The 22,135-nt window shown below is 43.9% G+C and overlaps 5 protein-coding genes and 1 non-coding gene across 9 annotated transcripts in view; 2 read left to right on the forward strand and 4 right to left on the reverse strand.

Moving 5' to 3' along the window:
* LOC144697259 (uncharacterized) overlaps positions 1–9,969 on the reverse strand; it is a 488,548-nt gene extending 478,579 nt beyond the window's left edge. Inside the window, exon 1 of the mRNA XM_078569197.1 lies at positions 9,830–9,969. The gene's annotated coding sequence lies outside the window, so the exon portion shown is untranslated. The remainder of the gene's footprint in view (positions 1–9,829) is intronic.
* Positions 1–11,959, reverse strand: part of LOC144697208 (uncharacterized) — a 274,466-nt gene extending 262,507 nt beyond the window's left edge. The window contains exon 1 of the mRNA XM_078569101.1: positions 11,895–11,959. The gene's annotated coding sequence lies outside the window, so the exon portion shown is untranslated. The remainder of the gene's footprint in view (positions 1–11,894) is intronic.
* LOC144697901 (uncharacterized) overlaps positions 1–22,135 on the reverse strand; it is a 292,792-nt gene that overhangs the window by 170,898 nt on the left and 99,759 nt on the right. The window lies entirely within an intron of this gene.
* The window catches only part of LOC144697902 (uncharacterized), a 33,012-nt gene that overhangs the window by 7,541 nt on the left and 3,336 nt on the right, over positions 1–22,135 (reverse strand). Inside the window, exon 2 of the mRNA XM_078569863.1 lies at positions 16,836–17,526. Within this exon, the coding sequence (XP_078425989.1) occupies positions 16,836–17,417 (582 nt within the window). The 5' untranslated portion in view covers positions 17,418–17,526. The remainder of the gene's footprint in view (positions 1–16,835; positions 17,527–22,135) is intronic.
* On the forward strand, positions 1,600–6,073 carry LOC144697182 (uncharacterized). 4 transcript variants are annotated; one of them, XM_078569052.1, is made up of 3 exons: positions 1,600–1,794; positions 2,374–2,489; positions 4,437–6,073. In XM_078569052.1, the coding sequence occupies exon 3, from the start codon at positions 4,498–4,500 to the stop codon at positions 5,215–5,217; it is 720 nt and encodes a 239-aa protein (XP_078425178.1). In that variant the 5' UTR covers positions 1,600–1,794; positions 2,374–2,489; positions 4,437–4,497; the 3' UTR covers positions 5,218–6,073. The 4 variants fall into 4 exon arrangements, with proteins under 4 accessions (XP_078425178.1, XP_078425176.1, XP_078425175.1 ...); XM_078569050.1 differs by having other exon boundaries at positions 1,750–1,794; positions 2,374–2,496; XM_078569049.1 differs by having other exon boundaries at positions 1,750–1,794; positions 4,448–6,073.
* LOC144698578 (U1 spliceosomal RNA) lies at positions 9,993–10,159 on the forward strand. Its single transcript, XR_013580527.1, has one exon. It is a non-coding gene; the product is annotated as a U1 spliceosomal RNA (small nuclear RNA).

Below are 22,135 nucleotides of genomic sequence, written 5' to 3' on the forward strand. Positions count from 1 at the left end.
TACGGTTCTTGAGCTTCTGAAGCATTAAATGACTTTCCACCTGAACCCCACTTTCCCACTCTATCCCCAAATCTATTGATTCCCCGAGTATCCAAATCTTCATGAATTTGCATCTTGAATATACTCAAGATGGAGAGTGATAGATTCAATTCATTTTTAATCTTGAAAATGTATAGAGAGGGTGCACATGAATCGCAAGTGCTCCCTGTCACTGCTTGGCAATCACATTAACTGAACTTTCATCTGGCTTCTATCACCCCACTGAAATCCTGTCTTTCTCTGACATGTTATTCTTTATGTCATAACTGATGGATTAAGAGTTAAACAGCCCACCATCCCATTGTAAGGGGAAGAGACAACTTTGTAAATGCTCCATAATGTTACAGACTGGCACGTTGGTATATTCTTATATTCAGCTAATGATTAAAATGCTACAACATACAGGCATTTGGGGACAATAGTGAGTTTGCTGCTCAGATTAGCTTCATATATAAAATGGACCTGGAAGAACTGGAGAAGATGCAAGAAAAAAAATACTCGAATGATGGCAGAACTGGCAGGTTACACCCAACAAGAAAGATTGGACAGGCTGTAAATGTTTTCTCTGGAAAAGAGAATGAAGGATGACCTGAACATTTAAGATTATGAAAAGGTTTGACAGGGTAGACAAGTGAAATATGTTTCCAGTTGCAGACAGATGAGAATAAATATCAATTTGTCACTGTACAGTTCTAGAGCAACCAGAGATAAAAACAGAAAATGCTGGAAATGCTCATGATATCTGTGGAAGGAGAAAGGGAGTTAATATTTCAGGTCTGTGCAGTTCTGATGAAAGCTCATAGGCCTGAAATGTGTTTCTCTCTCTCCACAGATGCTATCAGATCTATGGAGTATTTCCAGAATTTTTGAATGTTAATTCAAATCTGATGCATCCACAGTATTTTGCTTTTCTTTAACTGGAGAGTGCTGAGAACGTGGAATTCATTACCAGGGGCATTTGAGATTCCCTTCTGAGCTGGAAACTCATAGGTGAAATCCCCCCGTGAAAAGATACTTTGCCAGATGAATGTGGAAATGGATTCACTCAGTCATCCCATTTACTGACACAACAGCAGAGTCACACCAGAGGGAGACCACTCAGACACTTCCCGTGTCTGAAGGGATTTGCTCAGTTGAGCCAATGGTTAATATTCTAGCTTTAAAAGCTAAAAGCACTTGATCCACTGTCAGTGCTTTCATGTTGGTGAGGGGCAGTTTAACTATTCTGTATATGGGGAAAAAGCACTTTTACACTCCACCTTCTGATACCCCGGTGAGTTCACACCTAACTGTAGGTGTTCGTTCTGCTTTTAATCGCACCCAGTACAAAACTATGTTAGAGGCCTGTGGTCTTTAGTTGCTGCATCAATTAATTTAATAAATTGGTATCGTGGCCCAATGTCTCCAATCGTAATCGAATCGCACAACTTTATGTTCCATCAACAACTATCGACTTTCAATGGCGAGGATCTTACCCAGCATTCGCTGCGATTATGAATGTGCTCTATCCTCATTACAGGGGCTCTTCGCGCAAGCGCACTGCTCCGTTGCGACCCGAGCATGCGCAGTGTGGGCTGTCACTGGAGCTGCAAGGAACGAATAGGATAAAAACAAAAAGCTAAAAGCTACTGCGGATGCTGGAAATCCAAAACAAAAACAGAATTACCTGGAAAAACTCAGCAGGTCTGGCAGCATCGGTGGAGAAGAAAAATAGGAAGTGATCGTGTGCATTTGAGTAATGGAGCCGGTGGCTGGGTGAGGAGGATTAGAACCATCGAAGTGGGCGGGGATGCTTCATAAGTACTCAGTGTAGGCCTGAATTCCGAAATAAAAACTTATCGATCCCGCCTTGGCACCGAACGGAGTATAAGCAATGGGACTCCTCCCTCTCGTAGGCATGGTTTGCCGGCCGCCATCTCCAGCTGAGGTCTAACTAGTGTCTTATATAAGTTCAGCATAACCTCCTTGGAGTCTCCAGGAATTGAAGATGAATCCCCAGGACACTGCCGTGTGCAACCCTGGAGAAAAATCATCAGGACATTACAAAATATATATTTTTGTAATTTTCTTTGAACATTTCTCTTTACCAGATATAATAATATAGAAAATGGGATAAAGGCTGTTTGGCTGACAGTCAATCATCATCCAATTGGATAATGAGACTTTTTGATTTCCAATTGGTGTCAGAAGGCACTTTGTTAAGGATGGATGTGTGGGAGCAGATCATGTGATTAAACCTCCAGGGATACATTTAATCAGAGTTGTAACCCTAGAGGAGAGAATGCTGTGAATTTCTATCCTGGACTGACGGTGATTATTTCTGTAAACTTACAGGGTACTGGAAGTGAAGGATTGACAAACAGGAAACTCAAACCAAACATCACATCAAAATCTGACAGAGTCACTCTTGTCATCAGAACCTGAATATCAGCAGCATCTGAATGTGGAAGGTAAAAGGTTTGTCTGTTCTCTCTGTGGGAGAAGATGTCAGGTATCAATGTGACTGGAAAAGCACTGAGACACACAAACCCTGGTTAGAGCACACCTGGAGAATTATGTTCAGTTCTGGGCAACAAACAACAGGAAGGATAGAATGGCCTTGGACGGAGTGACATTTACCTGAGTGATATCTGAACTCCATGGTTTAAAGTACAAGTGAGATTACACAAAAGAGTCATAGAGTTATTATGGCACAGAGGAGGCCATTAGGCCCATTGAGTCCATGCCAGCTCTCTACTGCAATCCAGTCAGTCCCATTCCCCTGTTCTATCCCTGTATCCTTGCAGGTTTATTTCCCTCAAGTGCCTATCCAATTTCCTTTTGAGATCATTCATCATGTCCATTTCCACCACCCTCATAGGCAACAAGTTCCAGCTCATTACACTCACTGTGTAAAAATGTTTTCCCTCAGAAGCCCCTCAATCTCTTACCCAAATCCTTAAATCTGTGTCCATGAGTTCTTAAGCGATCAGCTGATGGGAATAGCCTTTCTTTTTCTACCTTATCTAAACCTGTCATAATCTTGTACACCTCTATCAATCTCCCCTCAACCTCCTTTGCAGGAACCATTCTGGTAAATCTCCTCTGCACTTTTCTCAATGACCTTCACATCCTTCCTAAAGTGAGGTGACCAGAACTGGATGCAATTCTCGAATTGTGGCCTAACCAGAGCTTTATAAAGATTCAGCATAACTTCCCTGTTTGTGTACTCAACGCCACTATTCATGTAGCTCGAGATCCAATTTATTTTAACCAGCTACTCTCTTAATATGTCCTGTCACCTTCAAAGATCTCTGCACATGAACCCGCAGGTCCCTCTGTCCCTGCTCACTCTTTAGAACTGTGCCTTTCATTATATATTGACTCTTTCTATCCATTCTGCTAAAATACACCACTCACTGTGAGGATTGTGATCCCTGAATTTAGAAGATTAAGAGGTGATTTGATCAAAGTTTTCAGTATATTAATTGTAACTGTCAGGGTGGATAGAGAGGAACTATTTCCACTGGTTGGGGAATCTAGGACGAGTGAGCAGAGTCTAAACATAGAATCAGGTTCCAGCACCTTTTCAGTTAGAGAGTTCCCGATCCTGACAATCCTGATCCTGTTGGTGCAGAAACTGCTGAACTCGATATTGAGTCTGGAAGGCTATAAAGTGCCAAATCGAAAGATGAGCTGCTGTTCCTCAAGCTCCCACTGAGCTTCATTGGAACAGTTCAGGAGGCCAAGGACAGAGAGGTCAGAGTGGGAGTGCGGCGGAGAATTAAAATGACAAATGATCAGAAGCTCAGGGTCAAGGTCACAGACAAAATGGAGGTTGTTCCAAAAAGTGATCACCCTCATTGTCGAGCAGATCACTTTGTGAGCAGTGAAGACAATAACTAAATTGCAAGATGTACAAGCAAATTTCTGTTTGGTTTCGTCTTGCAAAACCTTGAGAATAGCCCAAAGAAAGATACTTTCTTTTAAGGATAAAGGTTACAAAACAAAGCCTCTTCCCAGTGTGAACTTGCTGGTGTGTTTTGGACGTGATGGTTTTCCCATGCACCAGCTGCTCTTGCTCTTCTAGCAGATGGGGTGCTGGGTTTGGGACATGATGTCAAAATTCTCATGTATCAAGTCCATCTCCGTTGCCCCCTCCTCCACCTCTCTCTCTTTCTCCTCCCATAGAGGCCAGGCTCTTGTGTAGCTCCAGCCCGGGTAGCAGGTTCCGTTCCCCGAAGGACATTAGTGAACCAGTTGGGTTTTTATGACAATCCAGCAGTTTTCATGGTCACTTTTCCCTGGTGCCGGCCCCACAAATGACCAGATTCATTCAGTTCAATTTCACAACCTGCCTTTGTGTTTTTGTGGGTTCTCTCTCACTCCCTTTTATCTGTTTTAAATCAATTTCACAGGGTATTAGAAGGGGAGGATTTGCAGTCGGGAAACTGAAACCAAACATCACATCAGAATCTGATGGAGTCTCTCAATTTATCAGGACAGGAATGTCATCAGCCTTGGAACATGGAAGGAAAAAGCACCGTTCACACTGGTGAGAAACCCTATAAATGTGGGGACTGTGGGAAGGGGTTCAATTACTCGTCTCAGTTGGAAATTCATCGGCGCAGTCACACTGGGGAGCGGCCGTTTACCTGCTCTGAGTGTGGGAAGGGATTCACTCAGTCATCCAACCTGCTGCAACACCAACAAGTTCACACTGGGGAGAAGCCGTTCAGGTGCTCTCACTGCGGGATTGGCTTCAGACGATCGGGTGACCTCACCACACACCAACGAGTTCACACCAGGGAGAGGTTGTTCACCTGCTCCGTGTGTGGGCAGGGATTCAATCATTTTTCTGTCCTGTGGACACACCGAGTTCACACTGATGAGGGAGAGTTTAAATGCTGTAACTGTGAAAAGAGCTTTAAAAGCCCACGTTCACTGATGGAACACCAGTGCATTCACACCAGTTCCACGCCGTCCAGCTGCTCTGAGTGTGGGAAGAGGTTCAGGGGATTCTCCACCCTGCTGAAACACCAATGCACTCACATCGGGGAGAAGCTGTTCAGCTGCTCCGAGTGTGGGAAGGGATTCACTCGGTCATCCAATCTGTTGAGGCATTGGCATGTTCACTCAGACGAGAGACCTTTTAAATGTCCAGACGTGGGAAGTGCTTTAAAAGGTCTGAGAAACTGACATCCCATCAACGTGTTCACACTGACGAGAGACCGTTCACGTGCTCTCACTGCAGGACGGGGTTCAGGCAAGCAGGCGACCTCACTGCACACCAGCGAGTTCACACTGGGGAGAGACCGTTCACCTGCTCGGAGTGTGGGAAGGGATTCACTCGTTTATCTCATCTCACTACACATCACCTTGTTCACACAATCATCAGCGAATTCACAAGTGATTACAGGGGTTGGATTCTGCTGTTGTTGCTGCTGTTAATCACACCATGGACTAAACCATATCCATTCTGACAGTTGGGGTTGATCTCTAATGTCAGTTGCCCAGTTTAGACTTAGCGTGTACCTGCACCGTCTCTCAATCATGTGTGAATAAACCATCATGTCTGCAAACCTCGTTTTCAATGTAAATCACTCAAAAACTGTCTTGAACTAAAGATGAACAATAAACAGATCATAGTGCAATCCTGCAGGTCAATATTGACCGGAGAAAGTCTGTTCTGTAACTCGAGGATGAGGCTCGGTAAGCTCTGAATGTTTGTAATCACAAGTAGGCTCGAGCTGTTTGTGAGACGGGCTGATCAAAGCTGTTAATTTGTCACATATTGAATTACTCTGAAAATAAACTCACCAATTGATAACCTCAGACTCTGCTCCCTGCTGTAATTAATACTCAGCATCCATTCGTGCTGATTTGCAGTGAATCACTGAATATCTTGTGGAATCTTTGTTCCTTGTTTTGTGAAATAGCTCTCCCTATTAGTGCTGAACTGCTGGATAACTCTGATTACATTTAGACACGTCTAGAAAGGGTCTGTGTGCCCACATTTCACTGTGATTTGAAAACAATAAACAATGTTCATGGCTTGACTTGTAGTCTGGTATCCGGGTGATTTGTGAAGAAAGATTTAATTCACTCACTCAGCAACTTGAGGGGAACCAGACTGAGGTTTAATGAACATAAGACATAGGAGCAGGAAAGGCCATTCAGCCCATTAAGCCTGCTCTGCTAGTCGATACGATCATGTCTGATCTTCTACCTTAGCTCCACACTCCCCACAAACCTTAATTCCCCTTGTCCCCAAACCTCTATCGACCTCTGTTTCAAATATATTTGAGAACCACAGCTCCCTGGGATAGAAAATTCCAAAACCCTATCGACCTCTGTTTTAAATATAATTGAGAACCACAGCTCCCTGGGTTAGAAAATTCCAAAACCCTATTGACCTCTGTCTTAAATATAACTGAGAACCACAGCTCCCTGGGATAGAAAATTCCAAAACTCTATCGACCTCTGTCTTAGATATAACTGAGAACCACAGCTCCCTGGGATAGAAAATTCCAAAACCCTATCGACCTCTGTCTTAAATATAACTGAGAACCACGGCTCCCTGGGGTAGAAAATTCCAAAGGATCACAACTCTGAATGAAGAAATTCCTCCTCATCTCAGTCATGAATGGTTGACCCCTTATTCTGAGACTAATCCCCGTGTCTAGATTCTCCAGATGGGAAACTTTTTCTCAGCATCTACTTTGTCAGGCCCCTTAAGAATGTATCAGTTAGATCACCTCTCATTCTTCTAAACTCCATTCAATATAGGCTTAATCTGCTCAATCTCTCCTCATGGGACAATCTCCTCATCCCAGGAACCAGTCTGGTGAACATTTGTTTCACTCCCTCTAGATCAAGTATGTCTTTCTTTAGGTAAGGAGACTAAACCCGCACACAGTACTCCAGGTGAGGCCTCACCAATGCTCTGTGTAATTGTAGTAAGACATCTTTACTCTTATACTCCAATCCCTTTGTAATAAAAGCTAACAGACCATTTACCATTTGCTTGCTGTACCTGCGTGTTAACTTTCTGTGATTCATGTACAAGAACAGCTAGGTCCTTCTGAATGCAAATATTTCCCAGTCTCTCACCATTCGAAAAATATTATTTTTTTTACTATTCCTACCAAAGTGTATAACTTCACATTTCACCACGTTGTATTCCATCTGCCGTGTTCTTACCCAACCTGTCTATATCCCTCTGCAGCCTCTTTGTGTCCTCCTCAGCACTTACTTTCCCACCCAACATTGTATCATCAGAAAACCTGGATACATTACACTCAGTCCCCTCATCTAAGTCATTGATATCGATTGTAAATAGCTGAGGCACAACTACTAATCCTTGTGGTACCTGCTAGTCACAACCTGCCACCCTGAAAATGTCCCGTTTATTCCTACACTCTGTTTTCTGACCATTAACCAATCCTCAGTCCATGCTAAGATACCCCCAAACACCAGACCGAATTGTGTGTAATTACCTCTTGTGTGACCCCTTATCAAATGCTTTTTGAAAATCCAAATACACATCTACTGATACCCTCATTATCCTCCTTACATATTACATTTTCAAAAAGCTCTTAACAGATTTGTCAAATATGAATCCATAAATCCTTTCATAAATCCATATTGGCTCTGCTTAATCAGTTAATGATTTTCTAAATGCCCTGTTAACACATCCCTCATGATAGATTCCTACATTTTGCCAATTATTGATGTTAGGCTAACTGGTTTCTAGTTCCCCATTTTCTCTCTTCTTCCTTTTCAGAAAAGTGAGATGATGTTTGCTACCAAGGCTAGGAGAGACACTCTGGAAGGTATGGGCAGCTGGGACTTGTCCATGAGAGTAACCAAAGGTCTGGGAACTGAAATAATCCAGTGTGATGATGAGTCGTGGCTCAGTGTTGCATTTTCATGTCTGAGTCAGGAGGTTGTGGGTCCAAATCCACATCCAGAAAGATGAGCATAAAATCCAGGCTGACATTCCACTGCAGTACTGAGGGAGCACTGCACTGTCAGAGACGGCACTGAGACAGAATGGTGGGTGTAAGAGATCCATTGACACTATTTCAAAGAGCTGGGGGTTTCTACCAAGAGTTTTGATCAATATTTATCCCTCAATGAACATCACTGAAACAGATCATCTGGGTATTATCAATTTTTTGTCTATGGGATCTTGCTGTGCATAAATTAGCTGCTGTATTTTCTACATTACAACATTGACTGCACTTCAAAGGAATTTCATTGGCTGTAAAATGCTTTGGGACATCCCTGATGTCATTAAAGGCTCTGCAGAAATACAAATCTTTCTTTAACAGTGGAGAAAAGGCCCAGAAATGGAACAGTCAAGAACAGGATTTCAATTTGTCTCCTCTTAACCTGGAGAGAACAAATACTCCACACACTGTGTTGGACACCAAGTTGATTTATTTGACATTTAACCAGAATATTAAACTCCAGCCCTGTTGCAGGGATTATTAACATCAGGAGGAATAAACTCCCAAGAGCTGGATTTTCAAAGAGGTTTGGAAACCTGACACTGGATTAATTCCAAGTTCAGACACTGCACCTGAACTGCATTGCTCTTGCGACACTATTTTTAAATGTAAATGAGCTGTTTTGGCAGGAGGTGAGCTCAGCATCCAATCCGAGGCATCAAGTGCCTCCAGGGGGAGGGAGCTTCTTGTCTGACGCCAGCAGCAAATGCAGACAGCAGCCATTTTGGGGTTTGTTGCTGCTGCTTTGCAGAGGGGAGCTGGCAGTTCATGAAATGACCAGGACAATAAAGACAACACAACTGCGTACTGACGTCAAGTTGAGGTACAGCGCTCAAACCAGAACAAGTCTACCCCACAAATTTTACACACAAAAAAAAAAATTAACTTCCTTTTGACGCATAGTAACTCTAACAGCTGTGCACTAACATGTCTGGCATCATCCTGTAAGTAAGCCTGGGTAATAGATTTTAGTGCAGCCCAACCACGTTCAGGTTCATTTCATTTCATATTCATTGTAATAAGCTAACAAGGTCAAAACACAATTTTCTACTAACGCTGAGATGAGAAGCCATTTTGATGTTAACCTTTTACAACAAACTAACCCAAAACAGTATCACGAAGCAGTGACTGTTGAGCAACAGATGATTGGTAGTTAAGGAGAAGTCACTTCATGTTGTTTCTGTATTTCTCCATTAGCATTTCTTATGAGAGAATTAAAGTGCTGTAACAGCTGGGGAATAAATGGGATAGGCCCTGGACTCGCTCCCTTTCAGGAACACACACTGTCCTTGATTGTTGAGTCTATCTTAATGAATGGGCTCCTGTAAAGACACCAAGATAAGAGACACAGCTTAAAGGAAGGAACTGTCCTAAGTTTAAGACAATGTGGTAAATTAGCTAAAACCAATGGAGTTAGCTCTTGTCACATTCTTGACAAATTATAGACCAGTTAGCCATTTCCAACAACTTGGCTAAGGTGGGCTTACAACATCTTTTAAGTCTAAAAATGAAGGTTTCGAGAAGCCATTTTGTTAGCATGTTATCTGTGTATCAAATAATGAAGGGTTATCCTCACTTCACATCTTCGGCCTGATCAACCGAGCAACATTGAGAAGTCTGTTTAATTGTTAAAGTTAAACATTCTCCTCTTACTGTTAATTGAAACTTTGATTTAATCTTTCTAACTTGTTACCTTTTCACCTTTTAATGGTTAATAAATCTTTCTGAAATGACCATTTAAAGTGTTCATTCCTGCCAGATGGTTAAGTCCTGTAGAACCTGATGATTTCATTCACAATTGGGGATTTATTGCAAACAACCTGTACCCCATAAATCAATTTAGAATCCAGAAGAAAAGATTGAAAACCCCATTCTGTTTGAGACAGACTCCGTAACAAGTTCTTTAATGAGATTAAATTGGTTCATTGGTGGTTAATCAGATGGTTAATTGGTGGTGAGTTAATTGGCGCTTTGCAGGGGAGAGATAATGATCATGAAGGTTGTTCTCCCAGGACGAGGCTATCCCATTGCACTTCGGGTGTGCTGATGCCTGCGATGTTTCCAAATGTGGGATATTCGACTGCAAAATTTGTGGTAGTGGGGGACTGCGTTCGTACTCTCCCCTGAAAAAAAAATCAGAAACTGTCTCAGAGGCAGCGGATCCAGTGCCTCTGGCCAGGAAAGTAATTTTCAAGTCACACAAGTCCCAGTTCCCACCCTCGTCAGGAAGTGAAAATCCAACCCCAGCTATCAAAATGAACATAGTTCAAACCTGGACGTGATTCACAGCAGCAATAACAGCAGAATCCAACCCCTGTTGTCATATGTGAAACTTCTGGTGTCTCTTCAGGTTAGATGAAAAAGTGAATCTCTTCCCACAGATGGGGCAGTTGAAAGGCCTCTCCCCAGTGTGAACTCGTTGGTGTCTGTGCAGGTTATGCGACCGAGTGAATCTCTTCCCACACACACAGCAGGTGAACGGCCTCTCCCCAGTGTGAACTCGCTGGTGTTTGAGCAAATTTATTGGTCCTTTGAAACTCTTCTCACAGTCAGAGCATTTGAACAATCTCTGATCACTGTGAACAAGTTGATGTGTCAGCAGAGCAGATGACTGAGTGAAGCCTTTCCCACACACAGAGCAGGTGAACGGCCTCTCCCCAGTGTGAACCCGCTGGTGGGTCCCCAGGTTAGATGAGCTCATAAATCCCTTCCCACACACGGAACAGCTGAACGGCCTCACGCCACTGTGAACACGCTGGTGTGTCAGAAGATTTGATAACTGCGTGAAACCCTTCCCACAATCGATGCAGGTGAACGGCCTCTCCCCAGTGTGAATACGCCGATGAATTTCCAGCTGGGATGGGGAAATGAATCCAGCTCCACAGTCCCCACATTTCCACGGTTTTACCCTGGTGCGGGTGTCCTTGTGTCTCTCCAGGTTGGATCCTTGTCCAAACACACAGACACATGTATGGTTTCTCCCCACTGTAAATGCTGTAATTTTTTCAGGTTGTGTAACTAGCTAAAGCTCTTTGCACAGTCAGTGCACTGGAACACTCTCACCGGTGTGTGTGTGTGTCTCGGTGCTTTTCCAGTCATATAGATGAATGATTTCTTTTTTCTACAGTCAGAATAGGCAAATATTTCTCCTTCCACATTCAAAGGCCGGTGATATTCAGCTCCTGATGAATCAAGTGACTCTGTTAGATCTTGATGTGATATGTTGTTTGAGTTACCAGTCTATAAGTTCTCCCTTCTGATGCCCTGTAAGCAGAGGTTTCAAAAGACCTCATTGTAAGCACAGCACAGAAATTCAGAACAGTTAATTTTAGTTTCTATGGAACATTTTTTTCTCTCTTGTTCCCCCAAAGCTGTAAATCCCCGTCCCACACACTCTCCCTCCTCCCTGGGCTGAAATTCAAATGAAGTGTTGGATAATTCTCTGTATCTTTTTAATAAATTCTACAACTGGAGATCATGTTTTACAAGGGGCCATTTGTTAACAGTTTCCCAAACACAGATCAGATTCCTCATCGATTTGAGCCCAAAGTGTAACCTCTTATTTATTGTCCCCCCTCCCCCATCCTCTGATGTGAACCATCCTCCACTCGCTGACCCAGGATGGCGGCCGTTAACCTGGGCCTGTTCCCGGGAGGGAGAAGCCCCGCAGCTGCAAACCAGGAGGTGACAATTATTCCTCAGGGTTTGCGGATCCACAAAGTGTTTCCAAATCCTCCCCGTCCAGCCGCCGGCTCCATCGCTCCCTCCCCCCGGGCCTGTCACCGCGGGGTAAACACGGGGCCTGGGGCCTACCCCAGAAGTTGATCCAGTTCCCAGTCCAGCCGCGGTTTCCATTCCTACCCTGTGCTCACAATCTCCTCCCGCCTCCCGAACCGTCCGCTCCTCCTCACTCTGTCACCATGACTGACACTGAGCATGCTCAGAGCGCACACTCACATTGCACCTGCGCACTGGGGGGGGGGGTGTCACCATCCGCCGCCATCTTGGCAGAGGAAGGTGAGTCTTGTTCAGGGAGCCAGGATCATGAATGGCCATCTTGGTGAAGGCAGGCGAGTGAGGGCGGGGCTTCCTCCCCGGTTATCAGGCCCGGTTTATCCGGGCAACCGGCCGCCGCCATCTTGTGCTGAGTGTTTTCCATCCGGGTCTTTAGTGAAGGAATGGACAATGAGCTGGAGTCAGTTTGAAAACTGTTCAGAGGAAGGTCTGAAATCAGATTTACATCCAGATACCTGTAAGGACAATAAAGTTTACATCAATTATGTGTTTAAAATGAAATCAGAATGCTGGAAATACTCAGTTCTGAAGAAGAATCAAATTGGATTGGAAATGTTAAATCTGTTTCTCTCTCTTCACAGAAGCTGCCAAACTTGCTGAGGATTTCCAGAACTTTCTGTTTTTATTTCAGATTTCCAGCATTCACAGTATTTTACTTTTATTTCAGTGCTGGTACTTCTATAAAGAAATATAAGCCAAAAAGCTGTGTTGAGGTAAATGGAATGGAATTGTTTTGTGTGAAATATAAACACCAGCACAAATCAGTGGAACAGAAAGGTCTGTTTCTGGACTCGGTATTCTCTGTAATTCAGCGTCATCTCCTACCTGCTCCTGATCAGCATGTTCCACATCCACCACTTGTACTGTACGTGCTCAGAGAACAACCCGGTGCTGAGTAATCGCACTGGGCTCCTGCAGTCATTGATGGGTCACATTCTGGCATATGGGAAATTATGGATTGTAACAATGTAATTGAAAGACCAATTGGGGAACAGAAATTTTTATCACCACATTGAGATTAGACCTGTTTCTGTGATGTTGTCCTATGGGACAGAGACAAATTAATGCTCAAATCTCTACAGCTGTGGCCCAGGAGGTGGTTTAATACATGGGCCCATAGCCCCCACCCACCGCCATTAACACTGTCACCCTCATCACCGACTCCATCCCCCTCCCTTACCAAAGTCTGAGGCTGAAGCTGACCGCTTGCAACCTTAGTTTCCTATTTGACCCTCAGCTGAGGGCTGAGCAACCAACAACTTATCCTTTCCATCACTAAAATCAGCTCCTCCCACCTCTAATATCAGTTTCTTCATCCCTCCTCAGCTCATTTCCTGTTGAAATCTTCAATCATGTCTTTGATGCCTCCAGATTGGACTATTCCAATGCTGTCCTGACTGGTGTCCCATCTTCCACCCTCCATAAACTTATGCTCATTTAAAACTCTTCTGAGTGGTCAGCAGTTTAGCAGAATAGGGTCAATAGAGCAGAAGGTGTGTCTCATGGACAAGATGAGCTCTTGAGAGGATAATGGGAGATCAGAGAGAAACTAAAGAAATTTGTGAGTTCAGGGCTAGAGTTGGTCAGATCTTTAGAGGAAGTTTGGCCAGATGGTCTAGTGGAAAGTAGGGGAGGAGCAGAGAGAGTTGATCGGATTGTCTCAATCTCAGCGACAAAGAAGCTTCATGAGCTCCTCATACTTGTTGTTTGGGGTGAGGATGGAGGAGATGGGGGGAGAGAGAGCCCTTCAAAAGGAATTAACTTGTGGTAGAAATATTAAATGACTTGTCACATTGTCTGTTTTATATAAAGCTTATTGGTTTGACTTTTATCCAGAATATTAACACATATAACTGGGTAAAACTTTTAGCTTTATTAACATCGGCAGAAACAGTTCCCAATGCTATTTTTATTTTGAGACAAGTGATGAAGAAAAACTGGGGAGGTCAATGAATCATGAAGATTGTATTTATTGATCTAGAGAAGGCTTATGACCAGGTGTCCAGGGAGGGAGACTGGAGATGTGTTAGAATTCGTGGAGTCCCTGGGAAGTATGTACGACTATTACAGGACATGTCCAAGGAGTTCCAAACAAGAGTAAGAAGCTGTGTGGGAGAGACTGAGAGCTTCAAAATCAAAGTTGGATTGTACCAAGGATCAACACTGAACCCTTTCCTCTTCCTGATGGTCACAGATGTTCGAACTGAGCAAATGTGACAGTCAATGATATTTGCAGATGACACTGAGCTGTGTGGTGGGTTTGATGAGAACATGACTGAGTATCTGGAGAAAAGCACTGGTAAGACACAGGTATGAAGATTAGGTTTTTAAAAATGTATTATTTCATGGGATGTGAGAGTCACTAACAAGACCAGCAATTGATGTCTATTCCTAATTGTCATTGATGGTTTCCTCGTCCATTGCAGGAGGCAGTTAAGAGTCAACCACATTGCTGTGGGACTGGAGTCACATGTAGGACAGACTGGGTAAGCATGGCAGATTTACCTTCCCTAAAGGACATTAGTGAACCAAAGACCCAATTTATGGACTGTCAGTTTGAGTCTAGGGAAGAGAATCAGAGTGAAGGTGTAAAGGTTATGGGCGAAGACTTGGAGAATGTGAGTAGCTTCAAGTACCTGAGGTCAGTGATGGCAGAGAGTGGAAGTATAGAAATTAAGAAACGGATTAACTCAGGTTGGAGTAATTGGAAGAAGTGCGGCTCAGTGTGCTGTGATAGAAAAGTGTCACTGAAGTTGAAAAGGAAGAATCTACAGGACCGGCCTTGTTAAATAGAGCAGAAACTTGGACAACATCAAGAAAAGAGGAACAGCAACTGAATACTCATGAGATACAGATGCTGAAGTGGACGTGTGGAGTGACAAAGGATAAGATCAGGAATCAGTGTGGCCATTATCATCGTGACGGCAGCGGTGGCAGACAATGAGGACAACATTTTTTTCTTCTTTCATGGGATGTAGATGCCACTGGCGAGACCAGCATTTACTGCCCATCCCTAATTGCCCTTGAGAAGGCAATGGTGAGCTGCCATCTTGAACCATAGCAGCCCATGTAGTGTGGGTATACCGACAGTGCTGTTAGGGAGGAAGTTCAGCATTTTGACCCAGCGACAGTGAAGGAATGGTGATATATTTCCAAGTCAGGATGGTGAGTAGCTTGGAGAGGAAATTTCAGGTGGTGGTGTTCCCATGTGCCTGCTGCCCTTGTCCTTCTAAGTGGTAGATGTTGCAGGTTTGTAAGGAGCTGTCAAAGGTCTTGGTGAGTTGCTGCAGTGCATGTTGTAGATGATGTCACTGTGGATCGGTTGTAGAGGGATGAATGTTTAAGGTAGTGGTCGGAGCACCAATCAAGCTCACTGCTCTGTGCTGGATGTTGTTGAGCTTCTTGCATGTTATGAAGCTGCACCCATCCAAGAAGTGGCGAGTATTTCATCACACTCCTGATTTGTGCCTTGTAGATGATGGGGAGGCTTTGGGGAGTGTTATGACGTGACAGGTGATGTGTGCCAGGCGGACCAAATCCATAAGGGAAACTTATCGACGCTATCACAAGGGTTTTGCAATTTGTATTTATTTCAATATTTGTGCACTGATCAGAAGTAATGTGTGCACTAACACCTTTAGAGACTTTATAAACTAAATTGAAACATTTATTAATGAAAAAAAAAGATTTCAAGCAGATACATAAGATTACAGTTACTTAATACAATAACAAATCCCAAAATTACTAATTAACCTGATTCCCAACTACACACCTCCTTTAAGGCAACAGCCCAAAACAGATTTTAAGTTAAAATAGCAAGCCAGCAAGTTTACCACAGCATCCACTTGACAGTGGAATTCCAAAGGCTTTTCTCCAACTTTAGTTACCGGACACAGCAGACTTCTGCAAAAATGGCTGGGGGCTTCTCTAAGGCTGTTTCACACACTCCTCTTAGATCTTACATGGCTCCACAACAAAGCCTTTCATTCCTCTATATATATGTTTCTCTCTCTTTAATCTGTAAATTCCTTTGTTCTGTATGTCTTTGGAAATTTACCTTCCTCATAATATAAAAATCTTTCATATTGCCAATATGGTCAGTACCTTTGGGAAAAATAAACACACTGATTGGCCTTGCTTATCTTGCTAGTTGTAAACATCCTATTATCCCTTTGAAACCCAACAACTCCTTCGCTTATCTAAAAATTCAAATTTCCTTTGCACCTTATATGCAAAGCCTTGTCCATGCTTACTCATTAGCATTTATAAAACCGTTTGTACATCTCACGTCTTTTGATAATTTCAACCTTGCAGTCGATGTGACTCTCATTAAATACCGCAGACAGAAAAATGTACATTCACATCCACAAACCGAAAATTATTATAGTTTCATGATAGGAGACAGGAGGTGAGAAACACGCCACAGAAATCCTCGTCTCAACCTGTCCTTGTTGCCACGCTATAGTGGGGCTTCAGTGATGGTAATGCCATTGAATATCAAGGGGAGATAGTCATTGTCTGGCACTAGTGTGAAGTGAAAGTAACTTACCACTTGTCAGTCCAAGCCTGAATGTTGTCCAGGTCTTGCTGCAAATGGACACGGACTGCTTTAATATCCAAGGAGCCATGATTGATGGCTGAACATTGTGCAATGATCATTGAACACCCCCATTTCTGACTTTATGATGGAGGGAAAGTCATTAATGAAGCAGCTGAAGATGGTTAGGCCGAGGACACTACCCTGAGGAACTCCTGCAGCGATGTCCTGGGACTGAGATGATTGACCTCCAACAACCACAACCATCTTCCTTTGAAGAAGAAGAAAAATGATCCCAATGAACATGGTTCAGTCCTGGATGTGGTTAACAGCAAAATAAAATCACAGTACTTACTCATGAGCTCACTGGTGTGTCAGCAGGTCGGATGACTGGGTAATTACCTTCCCAAACTCGGATCAGGTGAAAGGCCTCTTTCCAGTGTGAACTCGCTGGTGTCTCAGCAGGTTGAATGACAGAGTGAATTCCTTCCCACAGTCAAAGCAGGTGAATGGCCTCTCCCAGTGTGAATTTGCTGGTGCGTCAGGAGGTGAGATGACTCAGGAAATCCCTTCCCACAGTCAGGGCAGGTGAATGGCCTCTCCCCAGTGTGAACTCGCTGGTGTCTCTGCAGGTGGGATGACTGAGTGAATCCCTTTCCACACTTGGAGCAGGTGAATGGTTTCTCCCCAGTGTGAATTCGCTGGTGCGTCAGCAGGTGAGATGACTCAGGAAATCCCTTCCCACAGTCAGAGCAGGTGAATGGCCTCTCCCCTGTGTGAACCTTCCGGTGTGTCAGCAGGGTGGATGACCGAGTGAATCCCTTCCCACACTCAGAGCAGGTGAATGGTCTCTCCCCAGTGTGAACTCGCTGGTGCATCAGCAAGTAGGATGACTGAGTGAATCCCTTTCCACAGTCCCCACATTTCCATAGCTTCTTCCAATTGTGACTGTGCTTGTGTCTCGACAGGCCAGATGATTGCCTGAAGCCTTGCCCACAGACAGAACACGTGTATGGTTTCTCTCCACTGTGAACGGTGCTTTTTCCTTCCATGTTCAAATTCTGATGATACTCAGGTTTCAATAAATTGAGCAACTCTGTCAGATCCTGATGTGAGATTTGGTTTGAGTTTCCTGACCGCAAATCCTCCACTTCTAATATCCTGTGAAATTGATTTAAAACAGATAAAAAGGGATGAGAGAACCCACAAACACACAAAGGCAGGTTGTAAAATTGAGCTGAATGAATCTGGTTATGTATGGAACTGGCATGAGGAAAAAGTGACAATGAAAACTACCGGATTGTCACAAACATCCAACTGGTTCACTAGTGTCCTTTAGGGAAGGGAACCTACCACCCAGTCTGAGTCTGGCTGTACACAAGAGTCTGAACACTTGGTGAGGAGAGAGAGAGAGAGACGTGGGAGAGGGGATGAAGGAGTGGGATTTTAAATGTTTTAAATGTTTACAGCTTGACCAAAACTGTGAAAGAATCTCCTAAACCCTCAACTTCAACCATTTAGAAGGACCAGGTGGTAGGTGCTTGTGAATACTATCACCTCCAAGTCACACACCATCCTGACTCGTCTGACATCCAGTACTGGATGAACAGAAATGTCTTTCATATAAATACGGAGAAAACTTTTTTAATTCGTGCATGGGATGTGGCCAGCTTTGGCTAGGTGAACATTTATTGGCCATCCCCAATTGCCCTGGAGAAGTTGGTGGTGAGCTATCTTCTTGAACCACTGCAGTCCATGTGGTGCAGGTACACCCACAATGCTATTAGGGAGGGAGTTCTAGGATTTTGACCCAGCAATATTAAAAGAACAGCAATATTTTTCCAAGTCAGGATGGTAAGTGGCTGGGAGGGAAACTTCCAGGTAGTGGTGTTCCCATGTGTCTGCTGCCCTTGTCCTTCTGAATTTGAAAGATGCTGCCAAAGAACCCTTGGTGAGTTGCAGCAGTGCATCTTGTAGATGGTGTGTACCGTGCGTCGGTGGTGGAATGTTTGTGGACGGGGTGCCAATCAAGCGGCTGCTTTGTCCTGGATGGTTTCGAGCTTCTTGAATGTTGTTGGAGCTACACTCATCCAGACAATGGGAAAGTATTCCATCAAGCACCTGACTTGTGCCTTGTAGATGGTGGACAGGCTTTGGGAGTCAGGAGGTGAGTTATTTGCTACAGCATTCCTAGCCTCTGACCTGCTCTTGTAGCCACAGTATTTATATGGCTAATCCAGTTCAGTTTCTGGTCACTGGTGACCCCTAGAATGTTGATAGTGGGAGATTCAGCGATGGTAATGCCATTGAATGTAAAAGGGAGATGCCTGGCACTTGTGTGGCGCGAATGTTACTTACCATTCGTCAGCCCAAGCCTGGATATTGTTCAGGTCTTACTGCACTTGTTCATGGACTGCTTCGGTATCTGAGGAATCGTGAATGCTGCTGACATTGTGCAATTATCAGTGAACATCCCCACTTCTGACTTTATGGTGGACAGAAGGTCAGTGATGAAGCAGCTAAAGATGTTTGAGCCCAAGACACTACCCTGAGGAACTCCTGCAGTGATGTCCTGGAGCTGAGATGATTGACCTCCAACAACCACAACCATCTTCCTTTGTGCTAGGTATAACTCCAACCAGTGGAGAGTTTTCCCCTGATTCCCTTTGACTCCAGTTTTGCTAGGGCTCTTTGATGCCACAGTCAGTCAAATGCTGCCTTAATGACCTCAGGAGATCAGCTCTTTTGTTCATGTTTGAACAAAGGCTGTAATGGGGTCAGGAGCTGAGTGGCCCTGGCAAAACGCAAACTGTGTGTCATTGAGCAGGTTATTGCTAAGCAAGTGCTGCTTGATAGCACTGTTGATGACCCCTTCCACCGCTTTCCTGATTATCAAGATTAGACTGATGAGTCTGCAATTGGCTGGGTTGGACTTTTCCTTTTTGTGTGCAGGACAAACCTGGGCAATCTTCCACATAGCCAGGTAGATGCCAGTGTTGTATCTGTACTGGAACAGCTTGGCTAGGGGCATGGCAAGTTCTGGAGCACAAGTCTTCAGTGCTATTGCCGGAATGTTGTCAGGACCCATAGCCTTTGCAGTATCCACTGCCTTCAGCCATTTCTTGATATCACCTGGAGTGAATTGAATTGGTTGAAGACTGGCATCTGTGATTCTGGGGACCTCAGGAAGAGGCTGAGCTGGATCACCCACTCAGCACTTCTGGCTGAGAATTGTTGCAAATTCTTCAGCCTTATCTTTAGCACTGATGTGCTGGGTTCCCCCATCATTAAGGGTGGAGATATTTGTGGAGCCTCCTCCTCCAGTGACTTGTTTAATTGCCCACCATTGTTCACGACTGGATATGGCAGGACTGCAGAGCTTAGATCTGTCAGGAAGATACAATTATTATTATAATGTTATTGTAAAATAGAGTAACAGTGGGATGTGTTTATGTGTCTATATGTGTCTGCGTGTGTGTGATACTTAATTGAATCAGAGGCAACTAGTCTGGATTCTTTTATGTAAGAAGAGAAGTTCGGTTTGAAAGATTAATTTGATAAACATAGTGAAGTTTAGAAACATAGGTGTCAAGAGAATATTTGCATTTTTGAATAAACCAGACTAGATTGTTTTCAAAAGATGGAGTGAAATGTGACACCTAGCCAGGTGAAGTTTAGAAAGAGTGTGTTTATTTTTCCCAAAGACTACTGGTAAAACTTAGTGGTATGAGAGATTTTATCAGAAACATAAAGTCCAACGACATAGTGAAACAATAGGAATTTGCATTCAATGGGGAAGAAATGTCTAAAGGAACGAAGGTTGCGTGTAAGGGAAAGCAGTCTAAGGTTCAATGAGTGTGAAAAACCTTTAGCATCTATGCCTCAAACTGCTGCCTTCAGGGGCTGAAGTTAAGAGAACTCATTTGGATTCTTAATTTTAAAAAAAAAATTCATTCACGGGATGCGGGCTTCACTGACTGGGCCAGCATTTATTACCCATCCCTAGTTGCCCTTGAGAAGGTGGTGGTGAGCTGCTTTCTTGAACCACTGCAGTTCATGTGGTGTAGGTACACCTACGGTGCTGTTAGGAAGGGAGTTCCAGGATTTTGACCCAGCGACAGTGAAGGAACAGTGATATATTTCCAGGTCAGGTTGGTCAGTGACTTGGAGGGGAACTTCTAGGTGGTGGTGTTCCCATCTATCTGCTGCCCTTTTCCTTCTAGATGGTAGAAGTCATTGGTTTGGAAGGTGCTGTTGAAGTTGCCTTGGTGAATTCCTGCAGTGCATCTAATAGATGGTACACACTGCTATTACTGTGCGTCAGTGGTGGAGGGAGTGAATGTTTGTGGATGTGGTGCCAATCAAGCAGGCTGCTTTATCCTGGATCGTGTCCAGCTTCTTCAGTGTTGTATGAGCTGCACTCATCCAGGCAAGTGGAGAGTATTCCATCACACTCCTTACTTGTGCCTTGTAGATGATGGACAGGCTTTGGGGAGTCAGGAGGTGAGTTACTTGTCGCACAACCTGCTCTTGTAGCCACAGTATTTATATGGCTAGTCCAGTTCAGTTTCTGGTCAATGCTAACCCCCAGGATAGTGGGGAATTCAGTGATGGTAATGCCATTGAATGTCAAGGGGCGATGGTTAGATTCTCTCTTGTTTGAGATAGTCATTGCCTGACACTTATGTGGCACGAATGTTACTTGCCACTTGTCAGCCCAAGCCTGGATGCTGTTCAGGGTATGGTTTATTTTGCCTGGGACTTAGGAAAGTATGTGTCTTACTGTTGCCTTAATGAAAGTGCAACTGGGAGTCAGATTAAGCAGGGGATTTACAAGTTATCAAAGTAGTAATTTATAGATCTATGTATGTATTTAAAGTCATTTCTTTTATTAATAAATGTTTAATCTAGTTTTGTAAAAACCAGTAAGACTTGGTGGTCTTATTACTACTGAATTCAAGGCACGCATCTCAAAATGTAAACAAATTGCAAAAGAAGTTGTGGCAGTTGCTTCAAGTTCCCCTTTTGGATTTGAACAACTCAGCATTTACCATCGGCTGTGCCATAACAGATCTGAACCATTGGTTGTGGAATCGCTTAGCTCTGTCTATCACTTGCTGCTTATGCTGTTTGGAACTCAAATAATCCTGTGTTGTAGCTTCAGCAGGTTGACACCTCATTTTTACATATGCCTTGTGTTGCTCCTGGTATGCCACCTACACACTTGATTGAAGCAGGGTTGATCCCCTTGATGGTAATAAGACCATAAGACATCGGAGCAGAAATTAGGCCATTCCGCCCATCGAGTCTGCTCCGCCATTCAATCATGGCTGATAAGTTTCTCAACCCCATTCTCCCGCCTTCTCCCCGTAACCTTTGATCCCCTTACCAATCAAGAACCTATCTATCTCGGTCTTAAATACACTCAATGACCTGGCCTCCATAGCCTTCTGTGGCAATGAATTCCATAGATTCACCACTCTCTGGCTAAAGAAGTTTCTCCTCATCTCTGTTCTAAAAGATCTTCCCTTTACTCTGAGGCTCTGCCCTCGGGTCCCAGTCTCTCCTACTAATAGAAACATCTTCCCCATGTCCACTCTGTCCAGGCCTTTCAGTATTCTGTAAGTTTCAATCAGATCCCCCCTCATCCTTCTAAACTCCATTGAGTATAGACCCAGAGTCCTCAAACATTCCTCATATGTTAAGCCTTTCATTCCTGGGATCATTCTCGTGAACCTCCTCTGGACCCTCTCCAGGGCCAGCACATCCT

This window comes from Cetorhinus maximus, chromosome 23, assembly GCF_964194155.1.
Source record: "Cetorhinus maximus chromosome 23, sCetMax3.hap1.1, whole genome shotgun sequence".
Taxonomy (NCBI): domain Eukaryota; kingdom Metazoa; phylum Chordata; class Chondrichthyes; order Lamniformes; family Cetorhinidae; genus Cetorhinus; species Cetorhinus maximus.